At 47.5% G+C, this 14,530-nt stretch overlaps 1 protein-coding gene across 1 annotated transcript in view; it reads left to right on the forward strand.

Moving 5' to 3' along the window:
- Window positions 1–12,431: 12,431 nt before the first annotated feature.
- Window positions 12,432–14,530, forward strand: part of MAMLD1 (mastermind like domain containing 1) — a 291,944-nt gene continuing 289,845 nt past the window's right edge. The window contains exon 1 of the mRNA XM_073599274.1: window positions 12,432–12,747. Coding sequence (XP_073455375.1) covers window positions 12,694–12,747 — 54 coding nt within the window. The 5' untranslated portion in view covers window positions 12,432–12,693. The remainder of the gene's footprint in view (window positions 12,748–14,530) is intronic.

Here is a 14,530-nt window from a genome sequence, read left to right on the forward strand (position 1 = left end):
TTATTTACACAAAATTTTTAAGTAATAATTCTAACATGCATCATAGGCATACTTAGGATTACTCCCTTCAAGTGTGGTGATACCACATCTTTGAGAGTTTTTTCACAGCCTAGCCACATAGAGGGACCCAAAATCCAAGGAGCACCTTCAGGCTTTTTGGGGGCATGAATTACGCTTCTAAATTCCTGACTATCTATCACATTTGCAGAGGCCCTGGAGCACAAAAACAGTGGAAACTTAAAAAAAAAATGACCACATTTTGCAAAGCAAACACTCCAAGGTACTTTCTAAGAGGCATGGTGAGTCTTTTGACTTCATATTATTGCCACAAGTTTATGGAAAATGCAGAATTAAAATGACAATAATTTTTTATACAAAGTTGTATTTTAAAAGTATTTCTCACATACAGCATGGGCATACTTAGAAATACAACCCAATACACATTCTGCCAGTCCTAGTATAGTGATACCACATTTGTGAGACTTTTCAATGTTTTACAAAAGAACAGGAACCCCCACCTAATCAGGACCTTAAGGAGCTTGTACATATTCCCATAACATTACTGTTGCAAAGTCCCAAGCCCCTTTAGGCCTAATGGTGACTTCCAGAGTCAGGGACAGCTGAAATCCTTCTGTGTAGAGTGGGTTACAAGGCATGGTGGGTGTAATGCATAAGCAAACGCTGGGCGCCAGACACTTTTTGAATGCAAAGAGATTTATTGTCTCTTAAACAGAACTGTGGGAGAGAGGGTTGGGACCAGAACACTCTTAGGTAGATGCAATGATAATTGGCAGACTCTGAGACTTCTATAGGTAGACAGCTATACAGGTGAAGGCCTCAAGCCAGACACAACTTCTGTACAGGTAGGACACTGTCTCCTATGGCAACAATCTTGTAGAAATTATTAACTGTAATTGTATCCAACTATTTGCAACATGAACAGTTCTCAGCCTACCCCACAATCACTCACTGTGGGTCTTCACTCAATGTGCTCTGGTACTGGCCTCGGCTTACTAACAGTGGTCTCTGGTAACAAGGTTGATGGTCCCTTAGTGGCAACAGCTTCCCCTCTACCTCCAACCACAACTGATCCCCCTGGCCAGCGGAACCGTTGCTTCTGGTTGGACTATAAGCTTGCAGTCCCAACTCTACACTGCTCTCCTGCTTCTGAATAGGCCTAGACAGCCTAGCAGCCAGATGTCCCCAGGATAGGCTTCTGGCCTAGCAGCCCGGGGCAGCAACACATGTCCACCTAGACAGCCGTCCAGGTGGCACAGAACCCCGATCACCTGATTCCACCCAAATAAATGGGCTCTCCCAGCAGGCCAAGGGACCCAAGGAAAATCCCATTGGCTGAGACACCACATTCATTCCTAATCTGCCCTTGCTATGCCCTTATCTTATCTAATGTCACCAGCTACAGTGCCACCTAGTGACAGAAGAGAAAAGTGCAGCAAGTCCATAATTAGGGGGAAATCAATTGATCTCCTAACAACTGATCAAGGCAACTATCGCCTGGCAACTAAATTTAATAGCAGCCCTGCCTAAACATCAGGGTGCTACATTACGATGCCACTTGGAAAAATAAAAATAAAAAAACAGCAAGTAAATATAATGATAATTTATCCTACCAAAAAATGAAAATAACAAATAAATCTCCTATGGTGATAAAATATAAAACAGTTACCTCAAGGATCACACTCCCAAAGGGAAAGGACTATAAAGAGGACTGTTCAAGCAATAGGAGACATCTAAAAAAAATATAATAAAAGACTTTTTTTCTCTTGACATTGGGGAGGCAGATGAAGGACAACCAATGACGAGACCAAAAATATGGACATTGATTTGGGCCAAAAAAAATACCAAAAGGAAAAGACAGATAATCACCCTGTCCCTACCACTGCACCAAATAGTCTACTAATAGAGTACATGGAAATTTAACCCCAGAGTGCACCTATGCTGAAATGAGAACCATGCATGCAGCTCCCTCCGCTGCCCCCACTTGAGCCTGATCTTGGTCTAGCAATGTGCACGAGAGCCGCGGTTCTCTCTGCTTTCTCATTACTCATTGGCTCAGATATTGCAGCAGGAACCATTGGCTCCCACTGCTGTCAATCAGAACCAGCGATGAGGGAACGGGGGGTGGAGCTGAGCCCCGCTCTGTGTGTCTTATGGACAATCAGAACAGGGCTTGGAAGCAAGAATGCACGAGTGCCCCCATAGCAAGAGGTGAATTATTAGTACATAGCAAATATCTAAAAATGATTTTTCCTGGATTTCAGCTTTAAACTAACTAATAAACTAAACTAATATAAGGTGGAAAACTGAGACATCTGTCAAATGAAAAAGATGTTCTGGCACCTAAAGTGTGTGTAAAGCTAAAACTTTTAAATAGTATCTGCCATGTAGGTCCCAGTTCAGACCCTTCTGCTTATAGGGTGACAACATTCTGTTCCTTTTACGCAATTGAACTCCTGCATTGTCGTTTGGTCACACAGTCTTCCGATGTAGGCTACAAGTGGCCTTTTTAAAACACATTGGGGTTTATTTACTAAAGCTGAAGAGTGCAAAATCAGTCACACTTCTGCAGAGAAACCAATCTGTTTCTAACCTCAGCTTGTTCAATTAAGCTTTGGCAATAAAACCTGGAAGCTGATTTCTATGCAGAAATGAGACTGATTTTGTACTCTCCAGCTTTAGTAAATAAACCCCATTGTGTATGCATCATCCACTGTTGTCACTATCAGGAAACCCTGCCTGAAATACCCCTAAAGCTGTCCATATTTTATAGGATTTTAGGCTGAAATGCACACAATGGTTGGCCCTTTGGGCTCACTCATGCGTGATCAAAAAATCATATGCAGCCAGTGTTTTGGTACTCTGACAGCCAGTGGTGCTAGCTGTCAGAATAAATAGCCATCATGGGAGATTTGTCCATCTAAGCTCAGCAGTGTGGATGGAGGAATCTGTTCAATTTTTTATGTTCAGCAAATTAAATCTTTGTGTTTATGGCCAGCTTAAAGAGGAACTTTACAGAGTCACTTTTAATATGAACTCCCTTCTACCTGGTCTTCTGGGGTGAGAAGAAATAACTTACCACCCACCCCGCAAATACAGCACTGTCCTTCTATGCCCGAAAAGCTGCCACACTGCCACCATCTTGTTTGTGACGTGGTCAGGAGGCCAGCTGGCTCTTACAGGTCCTAGCATCTAGTCTCCTGTTGACACTGCGCTGCACAGTGGGTTAAACAAAGCCCTAAATACTTCTGGTATCTGCAGCCACATCTCAACCATAGCAGGTGTACAGCCCACTCCCTCTGCTTAGTTGCTTTTAAGTGGGCGGTTGGGAGGTGATAAAACAAAGGCTCAACCATCTATTGTTAACCCCCTGGCTGACTGTGTGCTTGTGTGAAAGTGGCTCTAAAAGAGAACTATGTTTTTTTTTTTTTTTTTAAACAAACAGTTATACTCCCCTAGGAGGATGCAGCATCGATACAACGCTGCATCTGTCCATCGCTGCTTCTAAGACTGAAAACGAAGCTCAGTTCTCTCCACCACAATGAGCAGAGAGTGGTGACTGCCAGTAATCAACTCTCTGCTCTGCTCCTCCAGCGTTCACTGGAGTGCTGGGCTGTAGAGGGGGTGGGAGTGGCTGGCTCAGGCTCTTAGCAGCTCGCTAAGAGGCTGAGCCAGCTGCTGGTCCAGGCTTTTGTGTGGATCCCGACTTTAGAGTTGGGTTCAATCCAGAGCCTGGACCAGCTCTGTGAGATCAGCTGACAGTGGGCTTTTGCCTGCTGTAGGCTGAAAATGGGTCACAGGAGTGCAGAACACACTGCACTCCTATGATCAATAGGAGAGGTAGGCGCAAAAAAGATGTGGCCATATTTTTCTTTTAAAGGAAAAGTATGTACTTTGAAAAAAACAAACACACATGCCCACCTCCATTTTGTAGCATCGGTATCATGCTATATCCATCTCATGTTGGCTCTAAGATCAAGAACTGAGTGATCACATGACCGCTGATTGCTCAGCTCTTGGTCTGTTTGGAGAGCAGAGCAGTGATTGTCAATCACCACTCTTTGCTCTGCTCTTTGAGTGTTTACTGGAGTGCCAGCATGGGAGTAGGTGGGCAAAGCTGGCTCTGTCTCTCAGCCATGCACTGAGAGTTGGAGCCAGCTGCCAATCAGACTACCGGGTATTATTCCAGAGCCTTGAGTGGCCCTGCCATGCCAGCTGATATCAAGAAACTTATTGCTTATTCTCCAAACGTAATCCATACACGTGCACTTCCTAATGGCCCTGTAAACTATTTTTTTTTTACCTCTTACTTTGTTTTTTTCTGCCTCTTTGTAACATCCTCTGTGAGCTATTAATCCTCTCTTTTTCCACCCTCACATCCATTTGTTTGGAATGAGCAGTGCATGTTATTTGCAGTCATGTGCACTGCTCTATGCACACTACAAACTACACATTTCATAGTCTAAAGTCCCTCTTGGGTGCAAACAACAGAGGGTGGTTATATTCCTAAATACAGTGGGACCATGGAGTAGTAACGTAGCCACCCTCTAACAGGAAGTTGGATCACTGCAGCAAAAAAAAAAAAAGGAATTTGGAGATTTGGAGGAGGCTAAGAGCCATAGAAGATACTTTCTGAGTTAAAGAGAATTCTTCATCCTAGGAACAAACTATTAAAGTCATCAGCACAAATACTGTAGCTACTGACATTTAAAAAGGGGCACTTACCTGTCTAAGGATATAGCGCCATACTCACCTGAGACAGTAATTGACTGGTCTTCGGTCCCTGGCACCAGCATATTAACTGTGGGCAAACGGCTGTGACTCCTGGCAGCTTCACAGTTGCCTACTGTGCATGCACAAGCTGCGCTACACTTTGTAAATGGACCTGTAGCCTTCTGGAACCTGTGATGTGTCCCAGAAGGCTACGGGAGGAGGGGGAGGAGAACTTCCTGTAGATCTGCTGTGCCAATTTGACCTGAAGTGGGAACAGGTACCTGTCAAAACCAGGTACCTGTTCCCAGGGCTGTCTTTAACACAGGGCAAATGAGGCAGCTGGCCTGGGCCCAGTCATTGTTGTCAGGCCAAAAGCAGCTGAGCTGCTCCTTGAGCTATAACTATTATTTAGCAGATTTGAATTGAATGTTGGAGGCACTGGTGATTGGTTGGGTGTCATGTCTGCATCCTGTGCAGTGATTGGCCAGCTTGGTAACATAAACCTTGTCCAGGGAGGGTGCCTGTCCGTTCTGGGCACAGTCACACCGACCCCTCTCCCTCACCATGTTCAACAAGCCACAGACCATCGGCCCGCTAAAAAACTTCTTCAGCAGAGGCTATAGCGGGGTGTGCCTTGTGGGTCCTCTGGACATTATCAAGGTAAGACCACTGGGGGGCCAATGCAGGGGTTTGTACAGGCAGAGGATCCTGTGTAATGATTGAGGAGGGGGGTCCTCCGTAATAATGGGGATAGTATGGAGCAGGGGGTCCTGTGTAATAATAGAGGTAGTATGGGAGAAGGAGTCCTCTGTAATGATGGGGGTAGTATGGGGAAAGGGGGCCTGTGTAATGATGGGGGTATTGTGGGGAAGGGGCCCTGTGTAATGATGGAGGAGGAGGTTCCTGTGTAATAATGGGGATAGTAATGAGGCGGGGGATCCTGTGTAATAATGGGGGTAGTATAGAGGAGGGGGTCCTGTGTAATGATGGGGGTAGTATGGGGGGCTGTGTAAAGATGAGGGTAGTGTGGGGAAGGAGTCCTATGTAATGATAGAGGAGGGGGTCTTGTGTTATAATGGAGTTATTATGGACGAGGGAGTCCTGTGTAATGATGGGGGTAGTATGGGGGGAAGGGGTCCTGTGTAATGATGGGGGTAGTTTGGGGAAGGGGCCCTGTGTAATTATGGAGAAGGGGGGTCCTGTTTAATGATGGAGGAGGGGGTCCTGTGTAATGATGGGGGTAGTGTGGGGAAGGGACCCTGTGTAATGATGGAGAATGGGGGTTCTGTGTAATGATGGAGGAGGGGGGTCCTGTATAATGATGGGTGTAGTATAGAGGAGAGAGTCCTGTGTAATAATGGGGGTAGTATGATGGAGGGAGTCCTGTGTAATAATGGGTGTAGTATGGAGGAGGGGATCCTGTGTAATAATGGGGGTAGTATGGAGGAGGAGGGTCATGTGTAATAATGGGGGTAGTTTGGAGGAGGTGGTTCTGTTTAATAATGGGGGTAGTAAGGGGGGGGGGTCCTGTGTAATGATGAAGGTAGTATGGAGGAGGGCATCCTGTGTAATGATGGGGGTAGTATAGAGGAGGAGGACCTATGTAAAAATTGGGGATAGTATGGAGGAGGGAGTCCTGTGTAATAATGGGGGTAGTATGAAGGAGGGGATCCTATGTAATAATGGGGGTAGTATGGAGGAAGGAGTCCTGTGTAATAATGGGGGTAGTGTGGAGGAGGGGGGCTGTGTAATAATGGGGATAGTATGGTGGGGGGGGGTCCTGTGTAATGATGGGGGTAGTATGGAGGAGGGGATTCTGTGTATTGATGGGGGTAGTATGGAGGAGGGGGGTCATGTGTAATAATGGGCGTAGTATGGCGGGGGTGGTTCTGTTTAATGATGGGGGTAGTATGGGGGGGCTGTGTAATGATGGGGGTAGTATGGAGAAGAGGATCCTGTGTAATGATGGGGGTAGTATTGGGGGGTCCTGTGTAATGATGGGGGTAGTATGGAGGAGGGGGTCATATGTAATAATGGGGGGAGTATGGAGGAGGGGGTCATGTGTAATAATGGGGCTAGTATGGAGAAGGGAGTCCTGTGTAATAATGGGGGTAGTATGGGGGAGGGGGTCATGTGTAATAATAGGAGTAGTATGGAGGAAGGAGTTATGTGTAATAATGGGGGTAGTATGGAGGAGGGCGTCATGTGTAATAATAGGAGTGGTATGGAGGAAGGAGTCCTGTGTAATAATGGGGGTAACATGGAGGAGGGGGGCCTGTGTAATAATGGGGTAGCATTGAGGAGGGGGGGCTGTGTAATAATGGGGGTAGTATGGAGGAGGGGATCCTGTGTAATGATGGGGGTAGTATGGGGGGTCCTGTGCAATGATGGGTGTAGTATGGGGGGTCCTGTGTAATGATGAGAGTAGTATGGGGGGGCCCTGTGTAATGATGAGGGTAGTACCGGGGGGCTGTGCAATGATGTGGGTAGTATGGAGGAGGGGATCCTGTGTAATGATGGGGGTAGTATGGGGGGAGGGGCTCTGTGTAATGATGAGGGTAGTATAGGAGGTCATGTGTAATGATGGGGTTAGTATGGGGGGGATCCTGTGTAATGATGAGGGTAGAACGGGGGTCCTGCGTAATGATGGGGGTAGTATCAGGGGGAAGGGGTCCTGTGTAATGATGGGGTAGTATTGGGTGGGGTCCAGTGTAATAATGGGGGGAGTATGGAGGAGGGGATCCTGTGCAATGATTGGGGTAGTATGGGGGGGTCCTGTGTAATTATGGGGGTAGTATGGGGGGGAGTCCTGTGTAATGATGGGGGTAGTATCAGGGGGGAGGGGGTCCTGTGTAATGATGGGGGTAGTATCAGGGGAGAGGGGGTCCTGTGTAATGATGGGGGTAGTATAGGGGGGAGGGGGTCCTGTGTAATGATGGGGTTAGTATGGGGGGTCCTGTGTAATGATAAGGGTAGTACGGGGGGTTCTGTGTAATGATGGGGGTAGTATGGGGGGTCCTGTGTAATAATGGGGGGTAGTAGGGGGGGGCTGTGTAATGATGGGGGTAGTATGGAGGAGGGGATCCTGTGCAATGATGGGGGTAGTATGGGGGGGTCCTGTGTAATGACAAGGGTAGTACAGGGGGGTCCTGTGTAATGATGGGGGTAGTATCAGGGAGGGGTGTCCTGTTTAGTTATGGTGGTAGTATCGGGGGGAGTCCTGTGTAATGATGGGGGTAGTATCGGGGGGGTCTGTGTAATTATGGTGGTAGTATCGGGGGAGGGGGGTCCTGTGTAATGATGGGGGTAGTATCGGGGAGGGGAGTCCTGTGTAATTATGGTGGGTAGTTTCGGGGGGTCCTGTGTAATGATGGGGGTAGTATAGGAGGGGGGAGTCCTGTGTAATGATGGGGGTACTATTGGGGGGTCCTGTGTAATGATGGGGGTAGTATTGGGGAGGTCCTGTGTAATGATGGAGGTAGTATTGGGGGGGTCCTGTGTAATGATGGGGGTAGTATTGGAGGGGGGGAGTCCTGTGTAAGGATGGGGATAGTATTGGGGGTCCTGTGTAATGATGGGGGTAGTACTGGAGGGGGGGAGTCCTGTGTAAGGATGGGGATAGTATTGGGGGGGTCCTGTGTAATGATGGGGGTAGTATTGGAGGGGGGAGTCCTGTGTAAGGATGGGGGTAGTATCGGGGGGTCTGTGTAATTATGGTGGTAGTATCGGGGGAGGGGGGTCCTGTGTAATGATGGGGGTAGTATCGAGGGAGAGGGTCCTGTGTAATGATGGGAGTAGTATCGGGGGGAGTCCTGTGTAATTATGGTGGGTATTTTCGGGGGGTCCTGTGTAATGATGGTGGTAGTATCGGAGGGGGGGGAGTCCTGTGTAATGATGGGGGTAGTATTGGGGGCTCCTGTGTAATGATGGGGGTAGTATTGGAGAGGTCCTGTGTAATGATGGAGGTAGTATTGGGGGGGACCTGTGTAATGATGGGGGTAGTATTGGAGGGGGGAGTCCTGTGTAAGGATGGGGATAGTATTGGGGGGGTCCTGTGTAATGATGGGGGTAGTATTGGAGGGGGGAGTCCTGTGTAAGGATGGGGATAGTATTGGGGGGGTCCTGTGTAATGATGGGGGTAATATTGGAGGGGGGAGTCCTGTGTAATGATGGGGGTAGTATTGGGGGGTCCTGTGTAATGATGGGGGTAGTATTGGGGAGGTCCTGTGTAATGATGGAGGTAGTATTGGGGGGGTCCTGTGTAATGATGGGGGTAGTATTAGAGGGGGGGAGTCCTGTGTAAGGATGGGGATAGTATTGGGGGGGGTCCTGTGTAATGATGGGGGTAGTATTGGAGGGGGGGTCCTGTGTAAGGATGGGGATAGTATTGGGGGGTCCTGTGTAATGATGGGGGTAGTATTGGAGGGGGGGAGTCCTGTGTAAGGATGGGGGTAGTATCGGGGGGTCTGTGTAATTATGGTGGTAGTATCGGGGGAGGGGGGTCCTGTGTAATGATGGGGGTAGTATCGAGGGAAAGGGTCCTGTGTAATGATGGGGGTAGTATCGGGGGGGAGTCCTGTGTAATTATGGTGGGTATTTTCGGGGGGTCCTGTGTAATGATGGGGGTAGTATCGGAGGGGGGGAGTCCTGTGTAATGATGGTTGTAGTATTGGGGGGTCCTGTGTAATGATGGGGGTAGTATTGGGGAGGTCCTGTGTAATGATGGAGGTAGTATTGGGGAGCCCTGTGTAAGGATGGGGATAGTATTGGGGGGGGGTCCTGTGTAATGATGGGGGTAGTATTGGAGGGGGGAGTCCTGTGTAAGGATGGAGGTAGTATTGGGGGGGTCCTGTGTAATGATGGGGGTAGTATCGGAGGGGGGGAGTCCTGTGTAATGATGGGGGTAGTATTGGGGGGGTCCTGTGTAATGATGGGGGTAGTATTGGGGAGCCCTGTGTAAGGATGGGGATATTATTGGGGGGTCCTGTGTAATGATGGGGGTAGTATTGGAGGGGGGGAGTCCTGTGTAAGGATGGGGGTAGTATCGGAGGGGGGGTCCTGTGTAATGATGGGGTTAGTATAACCCATTAAAGTTAGAGATAATTCTGTGTGTGTTTGTTTGTTTTTTGGGATGGAGAACAAAATTGCATGGTGGGGGGAATACATTTGCCCAGAGTCCAATCAATATTAAAAATGACCCTGTGGGGGTTGTGGGTTGTGGGTGGGTTGTCAGTGTGTGTTGTCAGTTGTCAGTATGTGTTGTCAGTTGTCAATGTGCCCTGTCAGTTGTCAGTGTGTGTTGTCCGTTGTCAGTGTGTGTTGTCAGTTGTCAGTGTGGGTTGTCAGTTGTCAATGTGTGTTGTCAGTTGTCAGTGTGGGTTGTATGTTGTCAGTGTATGTTGTCAGTGTGGGTTGTGTGTTGTTACTGTGTGTTGTCAGTGTGTGTTGTCAGTGTGGATTGTCAATTGTCAGTGTGGGTTGTCAGTTGTCAGTGTGGGTTGTGTTTTGTCAGTGTGGGTTGTGTGTTGTCAGTGTGTGTTGTCAGTGCGGGTTTTCAGTTGTCAGTGCGGGTTGTCAGTTGTCAGTGTGGGATGACAGTTGTCAATGTGGGTTGTCAGTTGTCAGTGTGTTTTGTCAGTTGTCAGTGTGGATTGTCAATTGTCAGTGTGGGTTGTCAGTTGTCAGTGTGGGTTGTGTTTTGTCAGTGTGGGTTGTGTGTTGTCAGTGTGTGTTGTCAGTGCGGGTTTTCAGTTGTCAGTGCGGGTTGTCAGTTGTCAGTGTGGGTTGTCAGTTGTCAGTGTGTTTTCTCAGTTGTCAGTGTGGGTTGTGTGTTGTCAGTGTGGGTTGTCAGTGTGTGTTGTCAGTGCGGGTTTTCAGTTGTCAGTGCAGGTTGTCAGTTGTCAGTGTGGGTTGTCAGTTGTCAGTGTGTTTTCTCAGTTGTCAGTGTGGGTTGTGTGTTGTCAGTGTGGGTTGTCAGTGTGTGTTGTCAGTTGTCAGTGTGTGTTATCAGTTGTCAGTGTGTGTTGTCAGTGTGTGTTGTCAGTTGTCAGTGTGTGTTGTCAGTTGTCAGTGTGTGTTGTCAGTGTGTGTTGTCAGTTGTCAGTGTGTGTTGTCAGTGTGTGTTGTCAGTGTGTGTTGTCAGTTGTCAGTGTGTGTTGTCAGTGTGTGTTGTCAGTTGTCAGTGTGTGTTGTTAGTTGTCAGTGTGTGTTGTCATTGTGTGTTGTCAGTTGTCAGTGTGTGTTGTCAGTTGTCAGTGTGTGTTGTCAGTGTGTGTTGTCAGTTGTCAGTGTGTGTTGTCAGTTGTCAGTGTGTGTTGTCAGTGTGTGTTGTCAGTTGTCAGTGTGTGTTGTCAGTTGTCAGTGTGTGTTGTCAGTTGTCAGTGTGTGTTGTCAGTGTGTGTTGTCAGTTGTCAGTGTGTGTTGTCAGTTGTCAGTGTGTGTTGTCAGTGTGTGTTGTCAGCTGTCAGTGTGTGTTGTCAGTGTGTGTTGTCAGTTGTCAGTGTGTGTTGTCAGTTGTCAGTGTGTGTTGTCAGTTGTCAGTGTGTGTTGTCAGTGTGTGTTGTCAGTGTGTGTTGTCAGTTGTCAGTGTGTGTTGTCAGTGTGTGTTGTCAGTGTGTGTTGTCAGTTGTCAGTGTGTGTTGTCAGTTGTCAGTGTGTGTTGTCAGTGTGTGTTGTCAGTTGTCAGTGTGTGTTGTCAGTTGTCAGTGTGTGTTGTCAGTGTGTGTGTTGTCAGTTGTCAGTGTGTGTTGTCAGCGTGTGTTGTCAGTTGTCAGTGTGTGTTATCAGTTGTCAGTGTGTGTTGTCAGTGTGTGTTGTCAGTTGTCAGTGTGTGTTGTCAGTTGTCAGTGTGTGTTGTCGGTTGTCAGTGTGTGTTGTCAGTGTGTGTTGTCAGTGTGTGTTGTCAGTTGTCAGTGTGTGTTGTCAGTTGTCAGTGTGTGTTGTCAGTGTGTTGTCAGTTGTCAGTGTGTGTTGTCAGTGTGTGTTGTCAGTTGTCAGTGTGTGTTGTCAGTTGTCAGTGTGTGTTGTCAGTGTGTGTTGTCAGTTGTCAGTGTGTGTTGTCAGTGTGTGTTGTCAGTTGTCAGTGTGTGTTGTCAGTTGTCAGTGTGTGTTGTCAGTTGTCAGTGTGTGTTGTCAGTGTGTGTTGTCAGTGTGTGTTGTCAGTGGGTGTTGTCAGTTGTCAGTGTGTGTTGTCAGTTGTCAGTGTGTGTTGTCAGTTGTCAGTGTGTGTTGTCAGTTGTCAGTGTGTGTTGTCAGTTGTCAGTGTGTGTTGTCAGTGTGTGTTGTCAGTTGTCAGTGTGTGTTGTCAGTTGTCAGTGTGTGTTGTCAGTGTGTGTTGTCAGTTGTCAGTGTGTGTTGTCAGTTGTCAGTGTGTGTTGTCAGTGTGTGTTGTCAGTTGTCAGTGTGGGTTGTGTGTTGTCAGTTGTCAGTGTGTGTTGTCAGTTGTCAGTGTGTGTGCCCCATGATCGGTGTGTGGGAGGAGATGAGAACATGACATTTGTCGCCTAGCTGAGGACAAGCTCCCCCGAGGACTCCGCGATCTCTGAGTCCTCCCCACACTGACATGTAATTGTCGGGAGACAGAAGGGAACGCTTCCCCTTTAAGATGAAGTGACTGTGATCAGGCTCCGCCCCCCTCGGTGACACAGCACTTGTAAATGTCCTATCAGTAATTTAAAGCCCGGAGACTCCGCCCTGAAGTGAGGAACAGTGGGCTGATGGAAATGTAGTGAGCAGTCTGAGACAGGCACTGGGTGAATCATTAGCCAACTGCTACACTGGGATGCTTTTGTCTGGAGTCTAATAGGAAATACATTGATAGACATTGATAGACACAGCACACTGTCTGCCTCCTCCTGACTGCACAGTCTTCTCCTTCTTCTTCTTCTTCTGGTTTTTTTTTACCTTGGGGCTTTTACCAATACACCAAAGTGGATGTAATATCTGGTGGATCTCCAGTCCAAAATGCTGCTGGTTTCCCAGCGCATAGAAGCACCACGCATGGAGCCTTATATACCAGTAAGTAACCTATAGGGATCGCTAAAGTCTTCTTCTGTCTATTGATCCCCAGTGCCAGCTGGACCCCGAAGTGTCACTTCTAATGCCACCCAGCCCTGCATGTCTTCATCCACAAAGTGTGCTTATTGATAAACATGATCATGTCTTGTAAACACTCTCCTGCCTGCCTGCCATGCTCAGGGACTCTTGTTTTGTTTAAAAATCGAACGATACATTGTCAAAAAACAAAGATCACTGATGGTAAAATCATGAGAAAGAAGATGCTGTGTGGACAGTTCAGAGCTGATGGCAGAGGCTGGCTCTCTTCTTTTTTTTTCTAATTTTCTAGGCTGGGTGATTTCTCCTAGATTAATGCTGACTGCCCAGGGACTAATAGGATTATATCTGCCAATAAACTCTGCCTTGAAAAGCTGGAATATCCCTGTGTAAACACAGGCTGCCTCTAACCTAATGATCAGGGGCTGTTTAGTGGATGACACCTTAGGTTAAGCAATGGGCAATGTGTGGCTGGTTCACCCCCCCCCCCCCCCCATGGGAATGGTTAAAATGCAGTAAAGGAGCCCCTTTGCCCCCTCCAGCATGGGAATGGTTGAAATGCTGTAGTGGAGCCCCTTCACCCCCTCCAGTATGGAAACGGTTAAAATGCTGGAAAGGAGTTTCTTCACCCCCTCCAGCATGGAAATGGTTAAAATGCTGGAAAGGAGTCTCTTCGCCCCCTCCAGCATGGAAATGTTTAACATGCTGGAAAGGAGTCTCTTTGCCCCCTCCAGCATGGGAATGGTCAAAATGTTGGAAAGGAGTCTCCTCGCCCCCTCCAGGATGGGAATGGTTAAAATGTTGGAAAGGAGTCTCCTCGCCCCCTCCAGCATGGAAATGGTTCTAATGCTGGAAAGGAGTCTCCTCGCCCCCTCCAGCACGGAAATGGTTGTAATGCTGTAGAGGAGTCCTGAGTGTCATTCAGAGCCTGCGATCACATAGATTCCACTTGCCCAGCTTGAATGGGTTGGGAGTGTTGTATGCAGCCTATTAATCTCCCAGCTCCCATTACCCAGTAATAACCAGAATTACTTCATTTGTTGCTGTTCTGTGCAGGTCAGAGGTCACCTGGGTGTCACTGGGAATTAATACAGCAGCAGGCTTTTAACTGCAGTGCAGAGTCGTCTGCTTTATTTGCTCTTATTCCTGACATGGACATGACTTCTTTATTCTTGCTGTGATATGCTGTGCACTTCTTGTGTGTATTGCTTTTTTATATATTCTATTGATTGTAGGCAGTTGGTGATTTACCAAGTAATCCCTTCCGCAGCAATTTATTGTCATCATTTGTAAGCTAAACACTTGATAAATGGAGCCCCCCCCCCCCCTTCTCCCCCCATCATCTTTGGTAAAGTGACACCTGCCTGGCAGTCTTGTATTGTCAGTGAGTGGCAAAGCTGGAGCTGTTCTTGCTGGCAGGAGCTGTGTCCAGCAGGGGGGGAATGTGTGTTTGTGTGCTGAGCTATTAAGGTAACCATACATGAAAAGGAGAAGGGGGGGGGGATCATTAATATCTGATCAGACAGTGCTATGACTCTCATTTTATAATGTAATCATGTACTGGATAGCAACACTTGTCCCTTTTTATCGTCAGCTGCTCTTTTCTCCAATATCTTTGGATTTCAAGGTGCAATCAGACGACTTTGGTAGATCTCTCTATACATTGACCTAGTTGCATGATTAGCAGATGACAATTCCTAAGGCTGACCACACACTATACAATCTGATTGTACAATTTTCTTAAAGA

The sequence above is a fragment of the Aquarana catesbeiana genome, linkage group LG09 (genome assembly GCF_042186555.1).
Source record: "Aquarana catesbeiana isolate 2022-GZ linkage group LG09, ASM4218655v1, whole genome shotgun sequence".
Classification (NCBI taxonomy): Eukaryota; Metazoa; Chordata; class Amphibia; order Anura; family Ranidae; genus Aquarana; species Aquarana catesbeiana.